Below are 23,215 nucleotides of genomic sequence, written 5' to 3'. Positions count from 1 at the left end.
AAGTATAACATAAGCCACACAAGTACTTTTCAATTTTTCCATTAGCCATATCAAAAAATAAAAAGCCATATTAATTTGCATTAAGATCTCACAAAAGTTACAAACCAAAAAGTAAATTTGAAAGTATGCTTAAAAGTTTTTCAGTAACTAGGGTCTGGAGCCGTAGCTTGCCCAGCATATGTGAGGAATTGGGTTTCACCCTTAGCACCATATAAAAGTAAATAAAATAGAGACATGCTGTCTACCTATAACTACAAAAGATTTTTGAAAAGTTTTCCAATAACTATAATAAATCAGTTTTTAATTAAATCAATGGCAATAGATAGATTCAAACACTCAATAACCATGGGTACCCTATAATAGCATATTGAACATGCAACTCTAGACCATTATAGGGATTTAGTTCTTTATTCTGAGCTAGACTGGGGAGTACTGGTTTTGAGCACAGAGGACATGATCTGATTTAAGAGTGTTCTGTGAAGGAGAATAAACTGAGGCAAGGCAAGGGCAGAGGCTGGGAGATCAGCCATGAGGCCACTGGAGTAATTTTGGTAAATGATGAAGGTACTTTTTACTAGAGTGGTAGCAGTGGAGGTAGGAAGAATGGTAGCATCCCAGAAAATCTTGTGATAAGACTGTGACTAGTCTGCTTATGAATTGGATGTGGGCTAAGGGATGACACAAAGGTTCTGGGTATTAAAAATTGGAATAGGTAAGTTATTTTTTACAGAGATTTTTGTCAGAAGCAGATTTGAGTAAGAAGAATAGGGCCTCAGTTTTGGACATTTTGAGTTTAGGATGCCTATGAGATATTTAAGAGAGGATGTTAATTAAGCAATGAATATTTGAAGATGTAGTTCAGGAGAGAGAACTCAGCTGGAGATAAAAAATTTTGGAGTCAATATCAAGATGGCATTTTAAAGATATAAGACTGGAGATCACCAAATTAGTGACTAAACATAAATGTGAGAATAAAGTTATTCACCAGCAGAGCAGTATTTTCAGAAAAAAATGCACACTTTGAGATTAGGTCTCAAAGAAAGAAATTAAGAACTGATGGTATAATAAATTCCTTTCAAATACAGCAAGTGTTAGATGCAAAAAAGTAAAGGCAGTGATTCACTAACCATGGTATAGTAAATCATTTTGTTTTGCTGAAGCAAAAATGTATACCCAACAGATATGGAAAAATATGGTTGAGGGATGAAGACAGCTAGATGCAGTGGCCTGTAATTTGGGAGGCTGAAGCAGGAGGATGCCAAGTTCAGTTAAATTGCCTGAACAATTTAACAAATGGATTTTAAAGACGTAGCATTTTAAAAAAAAGTAAATAAAAAAATAAAAATGTTTATTTTAAAATAAAAATGTTTTTTATTTAAAAATAAAAAGGCCTGGGGATGTAGCTCAGTGGTAGAGCGCCCTTCGGTTCAACTCCTAGTACAGGGGCAGGGGAGTGATGAAGAAAATTCAAGCTGGCTGGGACGGCAGTTAATAAATAACAGCTGCAGTTAAGTTTCCTACACCTACCCCAAATCAAGGAACCAATCCTACCACAGAGCACTTGTCATGATTCTAGCACAAGAGAGGCATCTCTCCTTTCAAAGATAAAAGAGATAACCGTTGCCCTGAACCTCAAAGCCACTTAGCAGCAGAGCAGCGAGACCTTAAGTGGAACAGTCTAGAAGGCAGGAGAACTGATAGTGAATTTAAATAGGGTAATTATGTCTGGCATGTAAGCTCCAGGCAGAATTTTACCAGAGGGAAGGGTCTTGTCTTGAAGATAGGCAAGCAATCATTTAAGGATAGTGGGAGGGCACAAACGGAAGCTCAAGGATAAAAACGAAAGAGATTCTACAAGACTGTAGGTAGCGCCGTGAAAAATCCTTTGTCCTAACGTGCTGTCTATTCAAAGAGAACGGAGGGATGTTGGGGTGAAAGGCAGACCCACCTCGCACCGTTTAGATACAGGAGCGGGGACCAGTCGTCCCCGCCCCCGGCCAGCTCCGCCCAGGAGTGGCTACTCCTTGCCAGAAATCCGGTCCGTTTAAGCCAGAAAGTATAGAAAAGGCAGCCGACAAGGCTCCAGGGCACACCTGCCTGGACTAAAGCATTCCGTCACTACAAACGCCGCTCAAGCGGGTCATCTTAGCAGCAGTTGGGTCCGGCCAAGGTCCAAATCCCTCCCAGGCGCGGCGAAAGGACGCAGGGTAGAGGCGGGGCGGACGCTCAGGAACCAATCATGTCAGACGCTGCCACGTGAGTAGCCGTGACCAATACGAGGTTACGGCGGTAGCGGCGGGGAGATTCAAACGTGTTTGCGGGAAGCGATTTGGGTTCCATCTTTTCTTCTCTACAGCTTTACTTCTAGGAGCGGTAAGTTCTGCCTCGCGGACGCACCAAAAAACGGTGGCGTCCTGGGTGGGAGCTCGTTAGCGGCGCAGGTCGGTGAGAAGTGGGGGCGAGACCGGGGAGGCTCAGAACTGAGTAGACGACGTGCGGCGCGGCTGAAAGAGCTGGAGAAAAGCAGAGGTTTTCCTGCGTCAGACGATCTAGAGGGTGGGGTAATACTGAAGGGTTTGTTGAGGAAGTGAAAAGTGGGTGTAGACCTCGCTGGAAAGAGGCCGAGGCGGGGCACCTACACGGGAGACTTTCCTCAAAATACAGTCCCTCTCGTCCGTTCTCGTTAGGAGATTGTGACAGTATTCTGACAGTTTCAAACCTGACTTCAGAGGTGGGTGATATCTTGCTGCCTACTTTGTCGCCCCTTTTTATCGAGGGCAGGGTGGCAGTACTGTTAGTGACCTGGATGACTGGATTAATATTTAAGATTCACAAAGATGAGATTGACAGGAAGAAAGACTTCACTGTGTTGTTCCAACACCATCATGCAGATTAGCAAATGCTCAATACTATAGTAGTAATTTCGATTGATTCTTGTATAGAATGATTAATGTAGCAAGTCGTACTGCCAGGTATACACAAGAACAAATCTGCTAAATCCCAGTTATTAATAAAGGGTCGTGATGTTCATATTCTGCTGTGAAAGCACATTAAGTATGAAGATTAATTCAAATAAAGCAAATTAAATAAAAGAACCATTATTCACATTACCCAAAGCTTTCTTTTTGTTACTGCCACAATCCAAGAAAACACTTGGTCGTATTTTTTTGAAAAAGGATGGAATTTTCAGGTGGCCCAGAGAAAGTCATTCTAAAAAAAGGAAGGCATTCCGTGCATAGAAGAAAAATAGAAAGTTTAAAAGGAGGCATATGATTTTGTGTTGTGCTGTGACTTAAGAGTGTAACTTCACTAAGTAATATTAGGAAGAAAAGTGGTAACCTTTCTGTATAAATTACAAAGTTGGGTCCATTGTTTGAATAATAGCAGCATTAAATGTGTCCTCAAAACTAATGCTTTTTCTTTTGTGTTCTAAAAGGCTAGTTGCAACTTAGAAATGGAGGCTGAAGATTTAAGTGGCAGAGAATTGACAATTGATTCCATAATGAACAAAGTGAGAGATATTAAAAATAAATTTAAAAACGAAGATCTTACTGATGAGCTAAGTTTGAGTAAAGTCTCTGCTGATACTACAGGTGAATTTTTTTTCTTTTTGAAAAACCACTTATTTAGCGTTCTTTAAGGTAAAGAAATGAGATGTTAACCACCCACAATGTACTTTTCTCAGTAATTTTAATAATGTATTTTTCTCAGTAATTAGTGCTTACTCATTAGATCAGACCAAGTTAAATTTAAAGCGAAAAAAGCAAAGTTATGAATGTCCTATGTTCTTATTTATTTACTTATTTGTGACACTTAGGATTGAACACAGAGTTGCTCTACCAACTGAGTTACATCCCTAGCCTTTTTTGTTTTTTATTTTATTATTTTTTGCAGTGCTGTGGATACAACCCAGGGACTCAGGTATGATAGGCAAGTGCTCTAACACTGAAGAGTATCCCCAGTCCTTATTTTTTATTTTGAGATGGGCTCCCTAAGTTGCCCAGGCTGGCCTTGAAGGTGTGATCCTCCTGCCTCAGCCTCCAAAGTTGCTGGCATTATAGGCATGCAGCACTAAGTCTGGAATACTATATTTTAGTAAAAAGCAGACAGTAATTTTGTTTACAAAAGTGAGGATTTTACACTGTTAAGGAATAGTGATTTCTCTGGGAAATCTAAATTTAATAATGCTTAGTAATGACTAAAATATCATAAACTGGAGACTGTAATTCAGGTTACCTTAACCAATCAATAAATTAAGTAAAAAATATATTACAGTGTAAAAATTATATCTGAAGATTGTATTTGCTGTTTCTGTAGGTTTGGGTTCCACAGAATATGACAATCAAAGAAGTCCTATTAAGTTCTTAAGGTCTAGACCAGGGTAGTTGGTGAGAACAGAAAATTAATAGAACACCTAGGAGAAATGTAAGTAACTTGGAGGAAGAAGAAAATGACCATATCAGTTTCATATCTTTTGTAAAGGTGGTTTCTTTGATTGTTTTACAAGTAAGTTTAAGGTATGTGGAAAAATTATTAAAAGAGTAATGTGGTAAAGTTGTGTCAGGAACAGAACAATAAGCTTCTGAATTTTTAATAAATTATATCATTGATAGAGGACTTCCCATTATGAACTGTTAAAATTTTAAAATATTACAAGAAGTTTATGTGATACATTTTGTTCTCCTTATTCAGATAACTCTGGAACTGTTAACCAAATTATGATGATGGCAAACAACCCAGAGGACTGGTTGAATTTCTTGCTCAAATTAGAGAAAAACAGTGTCCCCCTAAATGATGCTCTTTTAAATAAATTGATTGGTCGGTATAGTCAAGCCATTGAAGCACTTCCTCCAGATAAATATGGCCAAAATGAAAGTTTTGCTCGAATTCAAGTGAGATTTGCTGAATTAAAAGCGTAAGTATACACATTTTAGTTATTTTTATGTGTGTGCAGCACCCAGGGCTTCACATAGGCTAGGTAAGCATTCTATCACTGAGCTTTATCTGCAGACCAGTTTTTGTTTTATTTTGAACCAAGATTTCATTTAGCTGCCCACGCTGGCCTTCAAGTTATAATCCTCCTGCCTCAACTTCACAAGGAGCTAGAATCACAGGTGGGTGGGCCACAACACCCAGCCTTTAACTACATTTAAGCGACTACATTACAAAATTTGAAACTACATTGTAAAGAGAGATAATGAACTCATATTTTAGGCTGTACCTAAAAAGATTTTTAAAAACTTAGTATTTAATTTTACATATAGAAAAAAGCAATATCCCATGGAAAACACAACGAAAAATTATTATGTTTAAGTAGCTGTGTCCTTTTGTTTTTGTTTTAATTTGACTCTGGTCTTTTATTATAGTATTCAAGAGCCAGATGATGCACGTGACTACTTTCAAATGGCCAGAGAAAACTGCAAGAAATTTGCTTTTGTGCATATATCGTTTGCACAATTTGAACTGTCTCAAGGTAATCTGAGAATGTCAAATCCAAATTCTAAGTAAAAGATAATATCCCATTGTAAGAAATCTTAAGATTTCTTAAGATTTTGCTCGAATTCAAGTGAGATTTGCTGAATTATATAAAGTTGATCAGATGAGAATAAGTCAATGTGCTAATTAAGCATAAATACAGAGTATTCATTATACTGGTTCTTCTATTAATAAGGATTAGTCCAGAGAAGCAGGTATGAACATTGTATTTGTGCTGTTGGATTTAGAAAACATTTAAAGGAAATTAGCTTCTTCACTATGTATTTATAGAATGAAGGACATAAAACATTTAACCAAGAACGTAGATCTAAGATTTTCTTAAACTATGATTTCATAGCATCAGAGTATATGTTAAAACAGCTGTAACATTTAATGGTAGTTCTTTAAAAAATAAACTGCTATAAAAGCATCAGTTTTGCTTGCATGGTTCTTTATAGTCTAGACCTTTTAGATAGGACCAGGACATCTGTTTTCTTCAAATATTTTTAGCTTGGCCATTTCTTAGTCTTTTCTCCCTTTTTTCATCTTTCTGGGGTCTTTGGATATATCCTGTGGTCAAGTCTTCCTGTTTTCCTTCTGCCTTGTTTAAGCTACAGCTCTGATCCCATTTACCAGCCTGTGATAAATATAAACATGAGCAGAATCCCCATGGTACTTAAACTAGGACTGCATGGTTTTCCAGGATTGAAGTTACAGAGAAGTTCTATACAACACAGAGATGGTTTGTGAATCCTGAACTTTCACCTATGCAGATAACTTTTGAATCCTAGTAATCTGATGTTTGGTCTATTGTGTATACTGTTGTGTTAATATTTTTTAAATTATCGTTTTCCTACAAAGAAAAATAGATTCCTCCTCCCTGTGTGTTAGAATAAGTTTGGTCTGGTCTTTAGGATTTTCTGTCTCTCCATTCTAGTTTAAAATTTTTTTGAGGTTATATGACTTCTCAACAGCAACTATAAATTTTGTGTCTTTAGAACACATTTTTGTTGATCTCTTAATTATTTATTATTTATTTATTTTTTTGTGGTGCTAGGGACTGAACGCAGGGCCTTGTGCATGTGAGGCAAGCACTCTACCAACTGAGCTATATCACCAGCCTGATCTCTTAATTATTACATTAAAAAAAGATTACACCACTGAAAATGATAGTAGCCTCAAGATAAAAATGGTGATTTGTTTTGAGCAGTGTTGAAGTTCTCAAATTACTTGTTTTTATTGAAACTTATCTTTCTTTTTACTGTCCTAACATACCCAGTTACATAAAATTCTTCCACTACTCTCAATAAATGTGTATATTTAGCCAATACCAATTATGTTCATATTCTTTAAAATTCGTAGACTGTCAGAAAGTAGAGGGTATCTTTTTTTTCCCCACAAAGTCCAATTGTTTTTAAATTTTTTTTTCTGGTTGTATACAAAGTATATTCACACCATTTATGTCTTTATACATGTTCTTAGGGTAATGATGTTCATCTTATTCCACAGTCTTTCCTATGCCATGCCCTCTCCCTTCTCCTCCCACCCATGCTCCCCTTCCCAATCCCACTCTGAATCAGCCTCCTTATATCAGAGAAAACATTTGGCATTTGGTTTTTTGGGATTGGCTAACTTCATTAGCATTATATTCTCCAACTCCATTCATTTACCTGTAAATGCCATGATTTTAGTCTCTCTTATTGGTGAGTAATATTACATTGTGTGTATATACCAAATTTTCTTTATCCATTCATCTATTGAAGTCCATCTAGTTTGGTTCCACAGTTTAGCTATTGTGAATTGTGCTGCTATAAACATTGATGTGGCTGTGTCCCTGTAGTATGCTGTTTTTAAGTCCTTTGGGTATAAACCCGAGGAGTGGGATAGCTGGGTCAAAAGGTGGTTTTATTCCAGGTTTTCCAAGGAATCTCCATACTGCTTTCCATATTGGCTGCACCAATTTGCAGTCCTACCAGCAATGTATGAGTGCCTTTTCCCCCACATCCTCACCAACACTTATTGTTGTTTGTATTCTTAATAGCTGCCATTATGATTGGAGTGAGATGAAATCTTAGAGTAGTTTTGATTTGCATTTCTTTAATTACTAGAGATGTTGAACATTTTTTCATATATTTTTTGATTGATTGTATGTCACCTTCTGAGAAGTGTCTGTTCAGTTCCGTGGCCCATTTATTGATTGGCTTATTTGGGGTTTTTTTTTTTTTTTTGGTGTTTAGCTTTTTGAGTTCTGTATATACTCTAGAGATTGGTGCTCTATTTGATGTGCACGTGGTAAAAATTTGCTCCCAAGCTGTAGGCTCTCTATTCACCTTACTGATTGCTTTTTAGTTTGAATCCATACCATTTATTGATTATTGATTTTAATTCTTATGCTATAAGAGTTTTATTAAAGAAGTTAGGGCCTAATCCAACATGATGGGAGATTAGGGCTTACTTTTTCTTCTATAGGTGCAGAAGTCTCTGGTTTAATTCCTAGGTCCTTGATCCACTTTTAGTTGAGTTTTATGCATGATGAGAAATAGGGGTTTCATTTCATTTTGTTGCATATGGATTTCCAGTTTTCCCAGCACCATTTGTTATAGAGGCTATCTTTCTCCAAAGTACATTTTTGGTGCCTTTGTCTAATCTAAGATAACTTTAATTATGTGGGTTAGTCTCCATTTTCTCTATTCTGTACCATTGGTCTACCAGTCTGTTTTGGTGCCAATATCATGCTGTTTTTGTTACTTTTGCTCTGTAGTACAGTTTAAGGTCTGGTATAGTGATACCTCCTGCTTCACTTTTCTTGCTAAAGATTGCTTTAGCTATTCTGGGTCTCTTATTTTTCCAGATGAATTTCATGACTGCTTTTTCTATTTCTATGGGGAATGTCACTGGGATTTTGATTGGGATTGCATTAAATCTGTATAATGCTTTTGGTAGTAGTATGGTTATTGACAATATTAATTCTGCCTATCCAAGAACAAAGGAGATCTTTCTATCTTCTCAGGTCTTCTTATTTTCTTTCTTTAGCATTCATCTTTCACCTCTTCTATTAGGTTGATTCCCAAGTATTTTATTTTATTTTTTTGAGGCTATTGTAAATGGGGTAGTTTGCCTTATTTCTCTTTCAGAGGATTTGCCACTGATATACAGAAATGTCTTTGATTTATGGATGTTGATTTTGTATCCTGCTACTTTCCTGAACTCATTTTCCTATTTCTAGAAGTTTTCTGGTGGAATTGTTTGGGTCTTCTAGGTATAAAATCATATCATCGGCAAATAGTGCTAATTTGAATTCTTCTTTCCCTATCTATCTCTTTAATTTCTTTGGTCTATTTGCTCTGTCCAGTGTTTCCAAAAGTATGTTAAATAGAAGTGGTGAAATAGGATATCCCTTTTGTGTTCCAGTTTTTAGAGGGAATGCTTTAATTTTTCTCCATTTATAATGATGTTGGCCTGGGGTTTAGCATAGATAGCTTTTACAATGTTGAGATATGTTCCTGGTATCCCTAGTTTTTCTAGCGTTTTGAACATGAAGGGGTGCTATATTTTGTCGAATGCTTTTTCGGTATCTATTGAGATGATCATATGGTTCTTAAGTCTATTGATGTGATGAATTACATTTATTGATTTCCATATGTTGAACCAACCTTGCATCCCTAGGATGAACCCCACTTGATCATGGTGAACTATGTTTTGATATGTTTTTGTATTTGATTTGCCAGAATTTTATTGAGAATTTTTGCATCTATATGCATTAGAGATATTGGGCTGAAGTTTTCTTTCTTTCATGTGTCTTTGCCTGGTTTTGGAATCAGAATGATATTGACCTCAATAGAATGAGTTTGGAAGTGTTCCCTCTTTTTCTGTTTCCTGAAATAAATTGAAGAGTATTGGTATTAGTTATTTTTTAAAGGTCTGTGTGTCCATCCAGTCTTGGACTTTTCTTGGTTGGTAGGCTTCTGATGGAGTCTTTATTTCATCACTTGAAATTATCTGTTTAAATTCTATATATCATCCTGATTTAATTTTGGCATATCATATGACTCTAGAAATTTGTCGATGCCTTTGATATTTTCTATTTTATTGGAGTAGAAGTTTTCAAAATGATTTCTAATTATCTTCTGTATTTCTGTAATGTCCGTCATTATGTATGTTTTTCATCATGTATGTTTGTAATTTGAGTTTTCTCTCTCTTTGTTAGCATGGCTGAGAGTTTGTCAATTTTATTTTCTCAAAGAATCAACTTTTTGTTTTGTCAAATTTTTCAGTTGTTTCTTTTGTTTCAATTTCATTGATTTCAGCTCTGATTTTAATTATTTCCTGTCTTCTACTGCTTTTGGTATTTATTGATTTGTTCTTTTTCTAGGGCTTTGAGATGAAATGTTGAGTCATTTATTTGATGATTTTTTTTTCTTTGAAGGAATGAACTCTCCATGCAATGAACTTTCCTCTGGGTACTGCCTTCATAGTGTCCCACAGATTTTGATACTTTGTGTCTGTGTTCTCATTCAACTCTAATAATTTTTTAATCTCCTTGATGTCTTTTGTATCCCATTGTTCTTTTAGTAGCATATTATTTAGTCTCCAAGTGTTGGAGTAGCTTTGATTTTTCATTTTATCATTGATTTCTAATTTCATTTATTATGATCTGCAGGGTAATATCTAGAAAGTAGAGGGTATCTTAATCATCTTGTCAAGTGCATAGCATCATAGCTTAATAGCTCCAATAAACATTGATAACATATTAAAAGATACATTATATACACATTTAATATTTATAAGTCATATTCTAGGGATAAGTTTGATAGCTAAGTCTGGCAGCTACAGGTTAACCTTTACATTGTTTATACACAAATTGTTTTGATGGAAGGGTCCTTTTAGCAAAAGATATCAACCTTCCTTATTGACTGTTATTATGAATGATACTTATGGTGTGCTCTTAGGACTACTTGAGCATCTTATCATTTCCTCACATTTCTAACTGCTGTAATTGGCCTATGGGTCATCTTTTTTTTTCTACTACATTAAACTTAATTCTGAAAATAACAATGATGATAAATTAATACAGTTATATCAATATTACATTTCCCAATAAAATCATTTTAACATGAATTCTTATCAGAAAGGTTAATTTTATTCATGAGAAATGAGAGATTGCTTATTTGCCTATGAAATAATGTGCATGAATCTTGGAAGAAATAGTTTTGGATGTCTTAAATTTTTATCCTAGGTCCTGATGAATAAATAAATACCTAGGGGTAGGGGTGAAGACCATTTCATAAAATGATAATTATTTTTTATTTGTTAGGCAATTTAAAAAAAAGTAAACAACTTCTTCATAAAGCTGTAGAAAGTGGAGCAGTACCACTAGAAATGCTGGAAATTGCCATCCGTAATTTAAACCTCCAAAAAGTGCAGCTACTTTCAGAGGAGGAAAAGAAGAGTTTATCAGGTAACTATAGTATGCTAATACATTTCTGAGTAGGTAGCAGTTCAAATTAAGGATTCCAGATGATATTTTATAGAAAAATATTTCTATAAAAGGATTAAAATATAAGATTAAATTGCAACTGTAAAGGAGGTAAAACTCTTAGAAGTAAAACAATGTTTAGTACTTGTTGAAATTTATCTTTTTATCCTAATCAAAATTTCATTGGTAACACATTAAAAATAACTTGATCTAAGCAAGAGACTGTAATTTTGTTTTAGAAATAGATAATTTTTTTTAACTTGAAAGACAGTTATATACTTAAGGAGAATTTCAAGTGGTCCTTACAATTATCTTAATAATATCTTCATGTCTATATATCTTACATGTAGGAGAGTATGTATTATAAATTGACTTTTAAAATATTCTTATTTGTGAAATTACTTTTTTATGTATTCTACATGTTATAATTTACTTATAGTTTTGAAATTTTTACAGCACCTATAGTACTAACCGCTCGAGAATCATTCGCCAGTTCGCTTGGACATTTACAGAATAGGAACATTAGTTGTGATTCCAGAGGACAGGCTCCTAAAGCCAGGTTTTTGTATGGGTAAGAAAACTGAATCAGATTTACATGCTCATTTTATATAAATATGCCTACATACATGTTTCACGTAAGTATGATAACACTATTTAGCAGTAAGTGGAAATACATATCCATATTTGAGAAATTGGGGATATTTTCTTTTCCTCTAGAGAGAACATACCCCCACAAGATGCAGAAGTAGGTCATCGAAATCCCTTGAAACAATCTAACAAAACTAAACGGGTAAGTTATTTTTGATTTGCTTTGATCAAGGTGGTACTGAAGCCTTTATTTCCCAGTGGTTACTTAATTTTTCAAAACATTTTTAGTCGTGCCCATTTGGAAGAGTCCCAGTTAACCTTCTAAATAGCCCAGATTATCACATGAAGACAGATAATTCAGCTGTGCCAAGTTTTACAAAAAGGTATGTTTGAATTTTAACTTTTTAAATTTGTTTATATTTGGTCTTCAAGTTTTTTTGTTAGCAATAGTAATTGAGTGTAAATTTTCTTCAGTATTAGGAGTTACTGAGTTTTTTATTGTAACCTTTTTGTTCTGTCAGGAACAAAACAATGAGTAGTAAAACTGATTTCTTTCTTTTTTTTTTTTTTTTGCCTTTTCACTCATTAAAAATATTCACTCAAAGAATTATTTAAAAACATGTTTTATTAGGAAACATGTTATTAAAAAAGTATTAACATGAAGCTTAAATGGCTACATACACTGGTGGAATTAAAATTTCTATATTTGAGCATTTCTTGTTTATGAGTAGCTTCTCTGATAAGATTCTTTCTAGAGCATTTGAAGTCTTTAGCGTGGTAGAAGGTGTGAATAAATGTCTTTTCCAGCTATTTCAAGGGGATGAATCAGTGGGAGTTAATTAATGAGAGCTTCAAGAATTGGGGCTGATGATAGCTCTGGTAGAACATGTATTTAAAGTGCACAAGGTCCTGGGTTCAAGCCCAGCATAGACAAAAGAGACAGAACAGGTTAATGAGCTGCCAGAAGGGTGCATTGGCACATACCCATAGTCCCAGCTACAGGGAAGGGTTAGCCAAGAGGATCCCTTGAACCCAGATGTTCAGGCCAGCCTGAGCAGCAGGGTAATACCCCTGACTCTTTGATTAAGAACAACAATAACAAAAATAGATAGTGAAATATTATTCATCACATCCAATATGTTCCTGTCCCCTCAATTTGAGTGCTTATTTCCTTAGAAGAAACAGGAACATAATATTTTGTCTCAACTAAAGTAGTGTTTCTGATTTATTCTTAACTGCAGCCACCATTTGTAATATGATTAGATGGAAAAGGCTCCTTGGATTCCAGAGAATCATTTTGCAAATAAACTTGGGAAACACAATTGATTGTCTTTAACCAATGTTTTCAATAATTAATTTAGGACTTGACTCAATACTAATATTAAAAAGGCATTTTGTTAAGGTTAAGCTTCATAATCTTTATTTCATCTTATTGCTCCATTTCAAATATATCATTGAAATATGAAGGACACTTTCTCTCACTCCTATTCAAAAACAAAACAAAATAAAAACAAAAGTCTCCCCAAACTCCAGCCATATTTTTCCTATTGTTGTGATAGCCTGGATGTTAGATACTGTGGAGGTGCCCACAAAAGTATTCATCCCTGGCTCTTATCCTTAAAGCTTTTTGCCATTTGAAATCTAGGTTTACCTACATACTTCTCCTTTCCCACATGCTTACCTTAACTCCAGCTGTTGCTTATATGTAATGAAGATGTTGGCAATCACTTATCTCTTTATCACATTTGTCATTTTATATAATTTTTGGCATAGTTACCTTTATGTTAGAATCAGTTATCTAATGACTTTTTAAGAGAGAATTTTTCCAATTAAATATATAATTTGTTTTAAAAAACCAACTTTAAAGTGAATAAATACATTAAAAGTAATTTCAAATTAAATGTGGAAATTATTTTGTTTCATGGGAAATAGACAGATCTCTGGATCAGAATGCCGAGATTTGAATGTGCCTGGATCAGAATGCCGAGATTTGAATGTGGCTGTATCTAAACTAAGTGGAAAGGATTCCCACGAAAGGAGAAGTTTAAAGGTATTTTACTTTTTAAATCTTTATATGAAGTAAGAGTTCCTGATCTATCAGGGAGATTTTTCTGGGGAAAGGATACAAAGTTTATGTCTCTAATAGTTTCTCCTCAAACAAAGAGATGTGGGACCACTAATGGGAAGTGGTACAGAAGTCCTAGATATGTTTCTTGAAGATTAAGGTGATAGAGTGAGGATCAGCTATCTCTTAGGAAAACCATGAAGTAACATTTATTAGGCATGGATTTAATCAGATTAATGGGCCTGTATTTGGGGATAATTGGGGAAACTATTATTCCCCGGTTTCCTTTAATTATGTGATTCTGGTAAGGCATCTTAAACAAAAACCAAAGTATGTGAGGGCCAAGGTGAGGGCAAAAATGGTCAAAACTTCTAATATGGCAGAGCAACTCTGTATGAACTTCAAAGGCAGGAAATACATTTATTTTCCTGGTACAGTATGATTTTTATTATACTGTAAGTCCCTGGCATTGTAATGTGAATAATTATCTTTTCAGTATTATAATTTTTATAATGCCATTTTTTCATGACCTATGCTTTAAAATATTTTTTTTCTAATCCCAACAATCTCAGAGCATAGTGTGTAATTGTGTCTCAGAAGTTTACTCTCTGGATTTAGAACTTCTGTCTTAAGAGTTATGCACATGTTAATTTTTATGAATGCTGTTATTTTTGATGAGGCTTATTATTTTTATGTGAAATATATTTTAGCAATTGATCAATATGTCCCTTGGAAGAAAATTGGCCTAATTTATGGTTATGATCCTTCCTATTGCTCTAATAAACAATTCAGACAATCAATAGTTTCTTAATAGAAGTTTATGTACTGGGAGTTTGTGAATCTTTTCACATAAAGAAGATTCTAGTATATTTAACAATAAGTCAAATTATTACTACTACTCATGGGACTTTATTTGAAAATTTTTTCCCCATATAGTCTGTTAAAAATATCCTTTCCAAGGAACCTGTGGAGTCAGATGAAAAGAGTTCTGAACTTATTACTGATTCAATAACCCTGAAGAATAAAACTGAATCGAGTCTTCTAAATAAATTAGAAGGTAAGAGTGACAGAATACAAACATTTTATTTCTTTAAGAAGGCCACTTTGTACCTGGAGAAAGCAGATTATAACTGAATGTGAGAATTGCAATATGAAATAGCGTCTGTCTTCCTTTACCTTGTATTTCAGTTTAGGTATATAGAGTGCATGGAAAGTATTGCATCTTGTAGCAAAGGAAGTTTATTTGTCTAAAAGGAAGAGAAGAAGGAAAAGAAAATGGAACTAAGTTATGTTTTCAGTTGGCTTGACAGATGATTTCTGGAAAGGACATAGAAGCTGTTTCTGTCTGATAGCCCTCCCTCTCATTTTAGATCTGACAGTTGATTTTTCACTCCATGGATACTGTGATAAATGTTCTAGGGGTATGTAAATGAGTAAGACAAGGTCCCAAGCAGGTTGCATTGAATGAAATATAGTCTGTTCTCTTGTGTCTGCTTCATTCATCACCCATTGTTTATGGAACTCATCCACACTTTTATGGCATCTGATATTTTTATTGTTTTTTATCATTGAGCTAGATGTATCTCTAGTCCTTTTTTTTTTTTTTTCCCCTCTTATTCTTTACACCGGTTCTTGCTAAGTTGCTGAGGCTGGCCTTAAACTTGAGATCCTCCTGCCTTAGCCTCCTGAGTTGCTAGAATTACAGGTGTGGGCCACCATGCCCAGCTTCTTTATATTGAATATATTTTGTGTTAGCTTCTTATTGATGTGACCAAAATACCTGACAAGAACAACTTATAGGAGGAAAAATTCATTTTGGCTTGTGGTTTCAGAGGATCAGTCATGGGCCACTGACTCATTTGCTCTGGCCCAAGGTAAGGTAGAGCATCATGGCAGAAGGGCCTGAAGGAGGAATGCTGCTTTAATGGTGTTGGCCAGGAAACAGAAAGCAAGGGGAGGGAGCTGCAGCGAAGATGGACCTTTCCAGGCATGCCCTGCTTTACTTACCTCCTCTAGCCATGCCCCACCTGCTTATAGTTATCATCCTATTTGTTCTGTCAACGTTTGAGGGACTGATGAGGTTACAGCTCTCATAATTTAACACAGGTGCTTTCACATCAGCCAAACCATAATATACTATAATTTATCCAAATATTTATGGAAAATAACTTTTTATCTACTAAGTAATGATGATTTAGATATTTTTGGTTTGTCTTTGATTCCCATATGCACATATTTCTATTGAGTGTATTCTAAGAGTGGGATTGTTGGGACACAGGGATGATTTGCTCAGGTTTTGTAAATGGTGCCAAAATTTCCAAAGTGGTTATACTGACCCTTGACTGGTAATTAGTATTTCTTTACTGTCTGCTATTGAACATCTTTATGTTAACTGTCTACTTTAATATTCTCTTGTGAAATACTTGAGTTTTGATAATTTTTCTATTGATTTTTGTTTCTTTTTCTCATTTACTTTTGTTTTTATTTATTTGGGGGTTTTTTTGTCAGTGCTGGAGATGGAACCCAAGGCTTTGTGCATGCTGAGCAGGCATTCCATTAGTAAGCTATATCTCCAGCCCTCACTGATTTTTAAAGAAGTATTATATGATATAAAATATACTTTGTTGGATATATATTGCAAGTAACTTCTCCCCTCTGTGGTGAAGACTTGATAAAATGAAATTCTTAATTTTTTTCTTTTTACATTTTTTTTTAGTTGTAGATAAATGCAATACTTTTATTTATTATATGTGGTTCTGAGGATTGAACCCAGTGCCTCACACGTGCGAGGCAAGCGCTCTACCACTTAGTCACAACCCCAGCCCAAATTTCTTAATTTTGCTGCACTTAATTTATTAACCTTTGACTTTGTGTTGAGTTCTTTCCGTGTTTTAATCAAATCTTTCTCTATGTCAAGGTCATAAAGATAATTTCATATTTATTAGACAGTGTTTTTTTACCTTTCATATTTAGATTTATATTTAACTTGGAAATATTTGTATACCTGTAAGATCAAGTGCCAAGTTTTATTTTTTTCTCATACGGACATCACAGCATTTCTTGAAAAGATCCTCTTAGACTTTTCTGAGTTGTTGTAAATTAGGTAGTTCTAGGTGTCTGGTTTGGAGTCTGTTCCATTCCGTAGTTTTCTTTTGTCTTTATGTTAATACTCTCTTCATTACTGATCTTCATGTCTGTCAGTATAAATCTTCCAGCTTTGTTATTCAAAGATATTTTGGCTTAAAGACTTTTGGAGTTTTATATAAATACCAGAATCTCTGTGTCAGTTTCTATTTTTTTAAAACTGGAAATTTAACTGAAATCTAATTGAACCTATTAAGGAAATCTGGGAGAAATTGACATCTTAAGTGTCCTCCTTTCCAGCCTACTAACCTAACACATCCTTTCATTTAAAATAGTGAGAATCCTTTTCTGTGTAGAGATCTTTTGCTGGATTTATTTTAGGATATCTGATATTTTTCAATGCTTTGATAATGAATGAGAACTTAAAAAGTCTTCTACCCTTTTGCTAATGTTTATTGATCTTATTTAGACACTTTGACATTGCTAACTTTACTGAACTTTGCATTTAGGGATAAAGCCAATTTGTATACAACTTATTTTTGCTAGTATTTTGTTTAGGATTTTTGAATCTATGATCATGAAAGAAATTTTATGATTTATATTAAATATATTATTGAGGTATTTTTGTATACAGACATTTAAGAGAGTAAATTCTTGGCTAGTATAAAGTAAAATTTTTATGTTAAACCATGAAAAGTGATGAATTCTTTTCTCTTTATTAGTAAGATTTTTATAATGTGTGTGTTTTAAATTTTTTATTTATGTTTACTGGTATCAACAGAAGCATTTAAGTCTGGAATGGTCTGAAAAAACTCTTTGAGTAACAGTTTAGTTAGGTGGCAGTGTTGCAGCTTTGTAAAATTGACTTGCTAAAAGCATATTGTCAGTGGCTAGCTTAAAGCTTTTAATTTATCTTTTTTCTGTTTTTAAAAGCTAAATTCAAATAGTTTTGTAACATGTTCTATTTTCTTAGGCCTAGTTTTTATTCTCTAGTTTATTTGAAACAGGGGGTCTTGCTGTGGTGCCCAGGCCGATCACACACTCAGGGGTTCATATGAGCCTCCACCTTATCCTTCTAAGTACCTGGGACTACAGCCAGGTGCCACCATGCCGTGATTTAGTATTGTTATCATCATATATTCTTGATTTTTAATGACAACAACAAATACAATTTCAGAAATGAAAGAACACCAAGAACCAAAGGTTCCAGAAAGTAATCAGAAACAATGGCAATCTAAGAGGAAGTCAGGATGTGTGAACCCGAATCCTGTTAGCTTTTCAAATCAGTGGCATATTCCAAATGTAACCCCAAAGACTGATATAGAGGTAACTTTCTTTTGCCTTAAAGTACAGTGTTGCTATTGCTCATAATGTATTTCTGAACTTTGATGATATGTGAAGTATTTTCTTTTGTTAAATAGTTAAGTGGCATTTTTTGTTGTTTTTTAAGCCTTCTTCAAAACATAAATGGACTATAGTGTGGAGTTGACAGTAGAATAGATTTATCTGTTGCGGTTCTCAAGAGCATAAAGTGGAACCATGGGTTGAATTTCACTTTAATCGAAGTAACTATAAATATTTTATAAAACTAAAACTGTCCCCATCATGAAGTGAACCTTCATAGAGAGTTTAGTTACTAAGAGTTTTTGAGCAAAATAGGGGTCCCCATTTGGCTAAGATGCATTAGCACAGGGGTTCGTAAACTTTCTGTAGAGGGTTAGTAGTCTTTGCAGGCTACATGGTCTTTGTTGCAGCTTTTCAACTCTGACATTAGAACATGAAAATGGCTATAGATCATATGTAAACAAATGGGCATAGACATATTCCAATAAAACTTTTTTTGCACAATTAGTTGGCAGGACAGATTTAGTCTGTAAGCTGTAACTTGATGATCCCTGCTGTGGAGGATGTTCATCTTCTTTGAGATTTGTATGAGATGAATTCTGCAGGCTCTGTATCTTATGAGAGATAGGAACACAAGAATTTGCTATTCCAATTTTTACTAAATCATTAATATTTGGCTACATTTGGGGGTGTGATGTATTCTTATTGATTAAATAACTTTTTTTTTTTTTTTTTAATACTTGGGATTGAACCAAAAACCCCATGTATGCTAAGCATTGGCTCTACTATTGAGCTGTATTACCAGTCCCTGCTGTTTTAGAGTATAGAAGTTTAATACCTGGTATAATAGGTCTGATCAGGGAAGGATCTTAGGTCCTTATTTGTTAAACAATTTTGTATACCATACTTATAATGAGTTTGGGCAGAATATGTTAGGTTTAAGAGTTTGGAGTAAAAGCTATACTATAAAGTTATCGAAAGTCTAAAATATATGTGCCTACCTGTTTTAGTATGCTTTTGTTTTTTATATTCTTATTTTCTTTTAAAAGTTATAATGTTTGTAAAACTATTGAACAGAAGACTAAAAACTCTGAATCATTGTCTTTGAAATTTTCTTTTAGCAGAAACATGCCACTGTTGAGCAGCCTGTCGTTTCATTTTCAAAGCAGTCACCTCCAATGTCAGCACCTAAATGGATTGATCCAAAATCTATTTGTCAGACGCCCAGTAGCAATACCTTGGATGATTACATGAGCTGGTAATTACTTTTAATACGTCACTCAGCATTCAGGGTGATAAGATAGAAATAAGAAGCTTTGGGGCCAAAAAGTTGATTCCTGCTCTGTTAATTTTTCTGTTTATTCATCTGTAAAATGTGAAGAGGAAGATCATTATAATAATATGTATTTTTAACTATTGCTATGCACATAATCTTTGCAATATTATAACCTGTATTTACAAACTGTAAAGCGTCTAAGGATGTAAACTTTCTTGATAACCGTGTCTAAGGACGTAAACTTTCTTGATAACCGTGTGTTTCAACATGGCTGCCTTTCTGAGAGATATTTTAAAGGGAGATTAGAGTAGATAAAGGTGGATAAATGTTTTAGCACAGTAAGTGTTAATTGGAATGTGATAATTTCTGGAAGAGATCGATGGAATCGTTCACATAGTTCAGCTATTCAAAAGTGTAAGCCTTGAGTGGATAGGAATGAGGGATGAGTGAAGAAATAGTGTGGTCAGTGCTGATTAACAGGAAGCATGAGGGATATTGCAAAAACAAGTGAATGACATTTCAAAGAAAAAATATACATCATAACCTTCAGCCAGTACATGTACTTTTAAAGTATTTATAATGTTTTAGGGGACAATTTATGTCCTTGGTGCCTTTGGCTTTTCATTTCCATCATGTTATCTTTGATCATAATTAGAACCGGCCTTTTATAAACCAGAATCTTATTATTTAATATAAATTTGCTATATTGCTTCTTTTTACTATATGTAGAATATCTTATCTTTGATTGTTAGCTAAAATAATTAGTAGGTATTTCTTATGATACTAGATCACTTATTGTTAATAGATATTTGTAGACCTCCTTGGTGCCTGATACTGTTCTAGCTATTGAAGATATAATAGCAAACAGGAGAAAATGCCAAAGTATACTGAACAGATACAAAGTCAAGGGCCAAACTCCTCTGATGATATAATTGGCTCTCAGATATTTCTAGAGAACCATTATATAACATTGTACTATTTAAAAACACTCATAAAATTTATCATGAGTCATTAATGATCTTGTGCTTTGACTAAATTCTTACAAAATAGTCCTAACCGCATCTGTTAGCTTGCCATCTTATTTATTTTACTGACAAAGATTTCTTATTGGAACAAAAAATTTATTTCAGAAAGAATTCCCAAAATAAAATATCTGGTAGTGGTGGTGTAACTTAAAATAAAAATCAATTATATTTTGAAAACTAACTTGGGTTCTCTTTGTAGCACTTTTAAGTATAAATCAACCTTTCAAAATACATGAAAGCTTAATCAGAGTCTTGTATTTTAAAGTAAGAAAAAAAAATGCTTTCCTAGTTTTAGAACTCCAGTTGTAAAGAATGATTTTCCACCTGCATGTCCGTCATCAACACCATACAGCCGGCTTGCCTGTTTCCAACATCAGCAGCAGCAGCAGCAAGTGCTCGCTACTCCTCTTCAAAACTTACAGGTTCATTAAACTTTGTTTATGATAGTATATGTTAATCACTTTCATAGAGTTTATTTTTTTACAGTATTGAAATAGTTTTAACAAAAAGTCTTCAAGATCTTTTCATTTTTATTCCAAATAAGCCAAACCTTTTTGATATTCCAATAAGTATGGGCTCTGTGTTATTGAGAGGTTAGTTATTAAAGAAACTAATGAAGCTTTTATCATTAATTCAGCTCCAGTTTGACTAGTTGAATAAAATTTCTCTGATAATTGAGGTTAAGCTAACAAAAAATTTTGCTGGTGAGTCAATTGTATTGTCATTTGAAAAAATAATTAGACACCCTTGACACCAGTAACTAAAATTTGTTTATTAGTGACTCTAATTTGTTTATTAGTGATTCTAATACTGGTAGAAAACATGGGCCTTGTACACTGACTGGGCATGAGTCTTGGCTTTCCTGCTTGTTAGCTGTGTCATTTTTTGCAAGTTATGTAAATTTTCTGTGTTCATTTTTTCATCTATAAAATGGGAAAGATAAGCTACTACCTCATAATATGGTTGTGAAGATTATATTTGTTAATATATTTGTAACTGTTTTTTTGGTACTGGGGATTGAACCCAGGGATGCTTTATCACTGAGCTGTATTTGCAGTCCTTTTTACTTTTTATTTTGAGATGGGGTATTACTGAGTTGCTGACGGTCTTGTTAAATTGCTATGGCGGGCTTTGAATTTGCTGTTTTCCTGCTTCAGCCTCCTGAGTTGCTGGGATTATAGTCTGCACTTAGCCATAATTGTTATTTAAGCAAAACACAAAAAAGAGATTAATACCTATGAACGCCACTTGAAAAAAATTGACAGAGGTTATCAGTATGGGATGGTAGGAATGGGCAGTTATTACCTATGAGTATAAAGTTTCAGTGTGCAATGATGAAAAAATTCTAAAGATCATGGAGATGTTTACATAATAATGTGAATGTACTCAATGCCACTGAATTGTATTTAAAGATGATTAAAAAGGTAAAGTTTAGGTTGTGTATATTTTGACACCATTTTAAAAAGTTGTGAACAAAAAAACCAACTGGCAATAGATTATATAAACTAGCTGAACATGGTGGTACACATCTCTAAACCCAGTGACTCAGAAGGCTGAGGTAGGGGATACTGACAATTCGAGGCTGGCCTTTTTTTAAAAAAATATTTATTTATTTTTTAATATTTATTTTTTAGTTTTAGGTGAACACAATATCTTTATTTTATTTTTATGTGGTGCCGAGAATTGAACCCAGTGCCTCACGCATGCTAGGTGAGCGCACTACCACTTGAGCCACATCCTCAACATCACCCACCATCTTAAAAGATTCTGCCTTAAAATTTAAAAAACAAATAAAGGGTTGGGGATGTAGCTCAGTGGTAGGTCATCCCCTGGGCCAATTGCTAATGTTGCAAAAATAAATACATAAATAAAATGCTGTTTACAAAAAAAAAGTATATAAACTGTGGAAAGAGATGATAGTATTTTGAGGATTCAAAAATAAAATAAATTTTATCTGGGCATGGCGGTGCTCTCCTGTAATTTCAGCAGCTTGGGAGTTAGAGGCAGAAGGATTGTGAGTTCAAAGCCAGCCTTAGCAACTTAGTGAGATTCTGTCTCAAAATAAAAATATAAGAAGTGGCTAGAGATGTGGCTTAGTGATTAAGTGCCCCTGGGTTCAGTCCCCAGTACCAAAATAAATAATGAGAAAGAAAAATGATCAGGTTTGCTGTACACTGATTCAGAATATATTTATTGAGTGATTACTACTATCAGACCCTGTTTAAGACAAATCTATTTAGAAAGTGAGTGAGAGATGTCGAGAGGTGATTGTGGAGCCTATTAGAGGAGGCTCAGTGTCAGGAGAGAACTGCAGGGAGGCAAGAGTGTGGTGAGAGCTCAGGAAGGGCAAGGGGTGAGCCCCATAGTTCTGCTGGGACTTTTAGGTTTTATCCTAATGAGGATAAGAAATTGTACAAGAAAGGAAGCAGGGGAGTAAAATATTCTGATTTGCATTTTGAAAATTCTGACCTTAGTGAAGAGGGTAGACTAAGTGGGAGGAGGATGTCCTGGGCCAGAAACTGAACCTTACAATGGTATTGAATTAGAAAAATTTAGAGTTAGTTATTCTAAAAGCTGGCAGCAGTTGGGAGGCAAAGATAGGGAATAGATTTCTTTCCTAAGAAATGTATAGAGGACATAAAAGGGAAGAGGGAGTGTCCTTTATGAAATTACAGCATATACATATTTCAAAGCCTAATATTTTCTTACAGGAAACATTTCTATTTTTTTTTAAATTTTTTTTTAGTTGTTGATAGGCCTTTATTTTATTTATTTATATGTGGTGCTGAGAATTGAACCCAATGCTTCATACATGCCCGGCAAGTGCGCTACCGCTGAGCCCCAGCCCCAGACCTCAATTTCTTTTTAATCCTAGAGATTAG

The 23,215-nt window shown here is 34.4% G+C and overlaps 1 protein-coding gene across 4 annotated transcripts in view; it reads left to right on the top strand.

The window, feature by feature from the left end:
- Positions 1 to 2,253: 2,253 nt before the first annotated feature.
- Ttk (TTK protein kinase) overlaps positions 2,254 to 23,215 on the top strand; it is a 47,257-nt gene continuing 26,295 nt past the window's right edge. For 2 of the 4 annotated variants that reach the window (XM_040282988.2, XM_021726070.3), the window contains exons 1-13: positions 2,254 to 2,373; positions 3,437 to 3,593; positions 4,693 to 4,915; positions 5,367 to 5,473; positions 10,790 to 10,933; positions 11,408 to 11,522; positions 11,669 to 11,741; positions 11,828 to 11,922; positions 13,472 to 13,589; positions 14,541 to 14,661; positions 17,866 to 18,014; positions 19,157 to 19,290; positions 20,623 to 20,755. In XM_040282988.2, coding sequence (XP_040138922.2) covers positions 3,455 to 3,593; positions 4,693 to 4,915; positions 5,367 to 5,473; positions 10,790 to 10,933; positions 11,408 to 11,522; positions 11,669 to 11,741; positions 11,828 to 11,922; positions 13,472 to 13,589; positions 14,541 to 14,661; positions 17,866 to 18,014; positions 19,157 to 19,290; positions 20,623 to 20,755 — 1,551 coding nt within the window. In that variant the 5' untranslated portion in view covers positions 2,254 to 2,373; positions 3,437 to 3,454. Of the gene's footprint in view, positions 2,374 to 3,436; positions 3,594 to 4,692; positions 4,916 to 5,366; positions 5,474 to 10,789; positions 10,934 to 11,407; positions 11,523 to 11,668; positions 11,742 to 11,827; positions 11,923 to 13,471; positions 13,590 to 14,540; positions 14,662 to 17,865; positions 18,015 to 19,153; positions 19,291 to 20,622; positions 20,756 to 23,215 lie in introns of all 4 variants that reach the window. The other 2 variants (XM_021726069.3, XM_040282985.2) reach the window with 2 other exon arrangements.

This window comes from Ictidomys tridecemlineatus, chromosome 8 (assembly GCF_052094955.1).
Source record: "Ictidomys tridecemlineatus isolate mIctTri1 chromosome 8, mIctTri1.hap1, whole genome shotgun sequence".
Lineage (NCBI taxonomy): Eukaryota > Metazoa > Chordata > Mammalia > Rodentia > Sciuridae > Ictidomys > Ictidomys tridecemlineatus.
The sequence above is the reverse complement of the archived record's forward strand: the minus strand, read 5'-3'. Positions and strand labels throughout refer to the sequence as shown.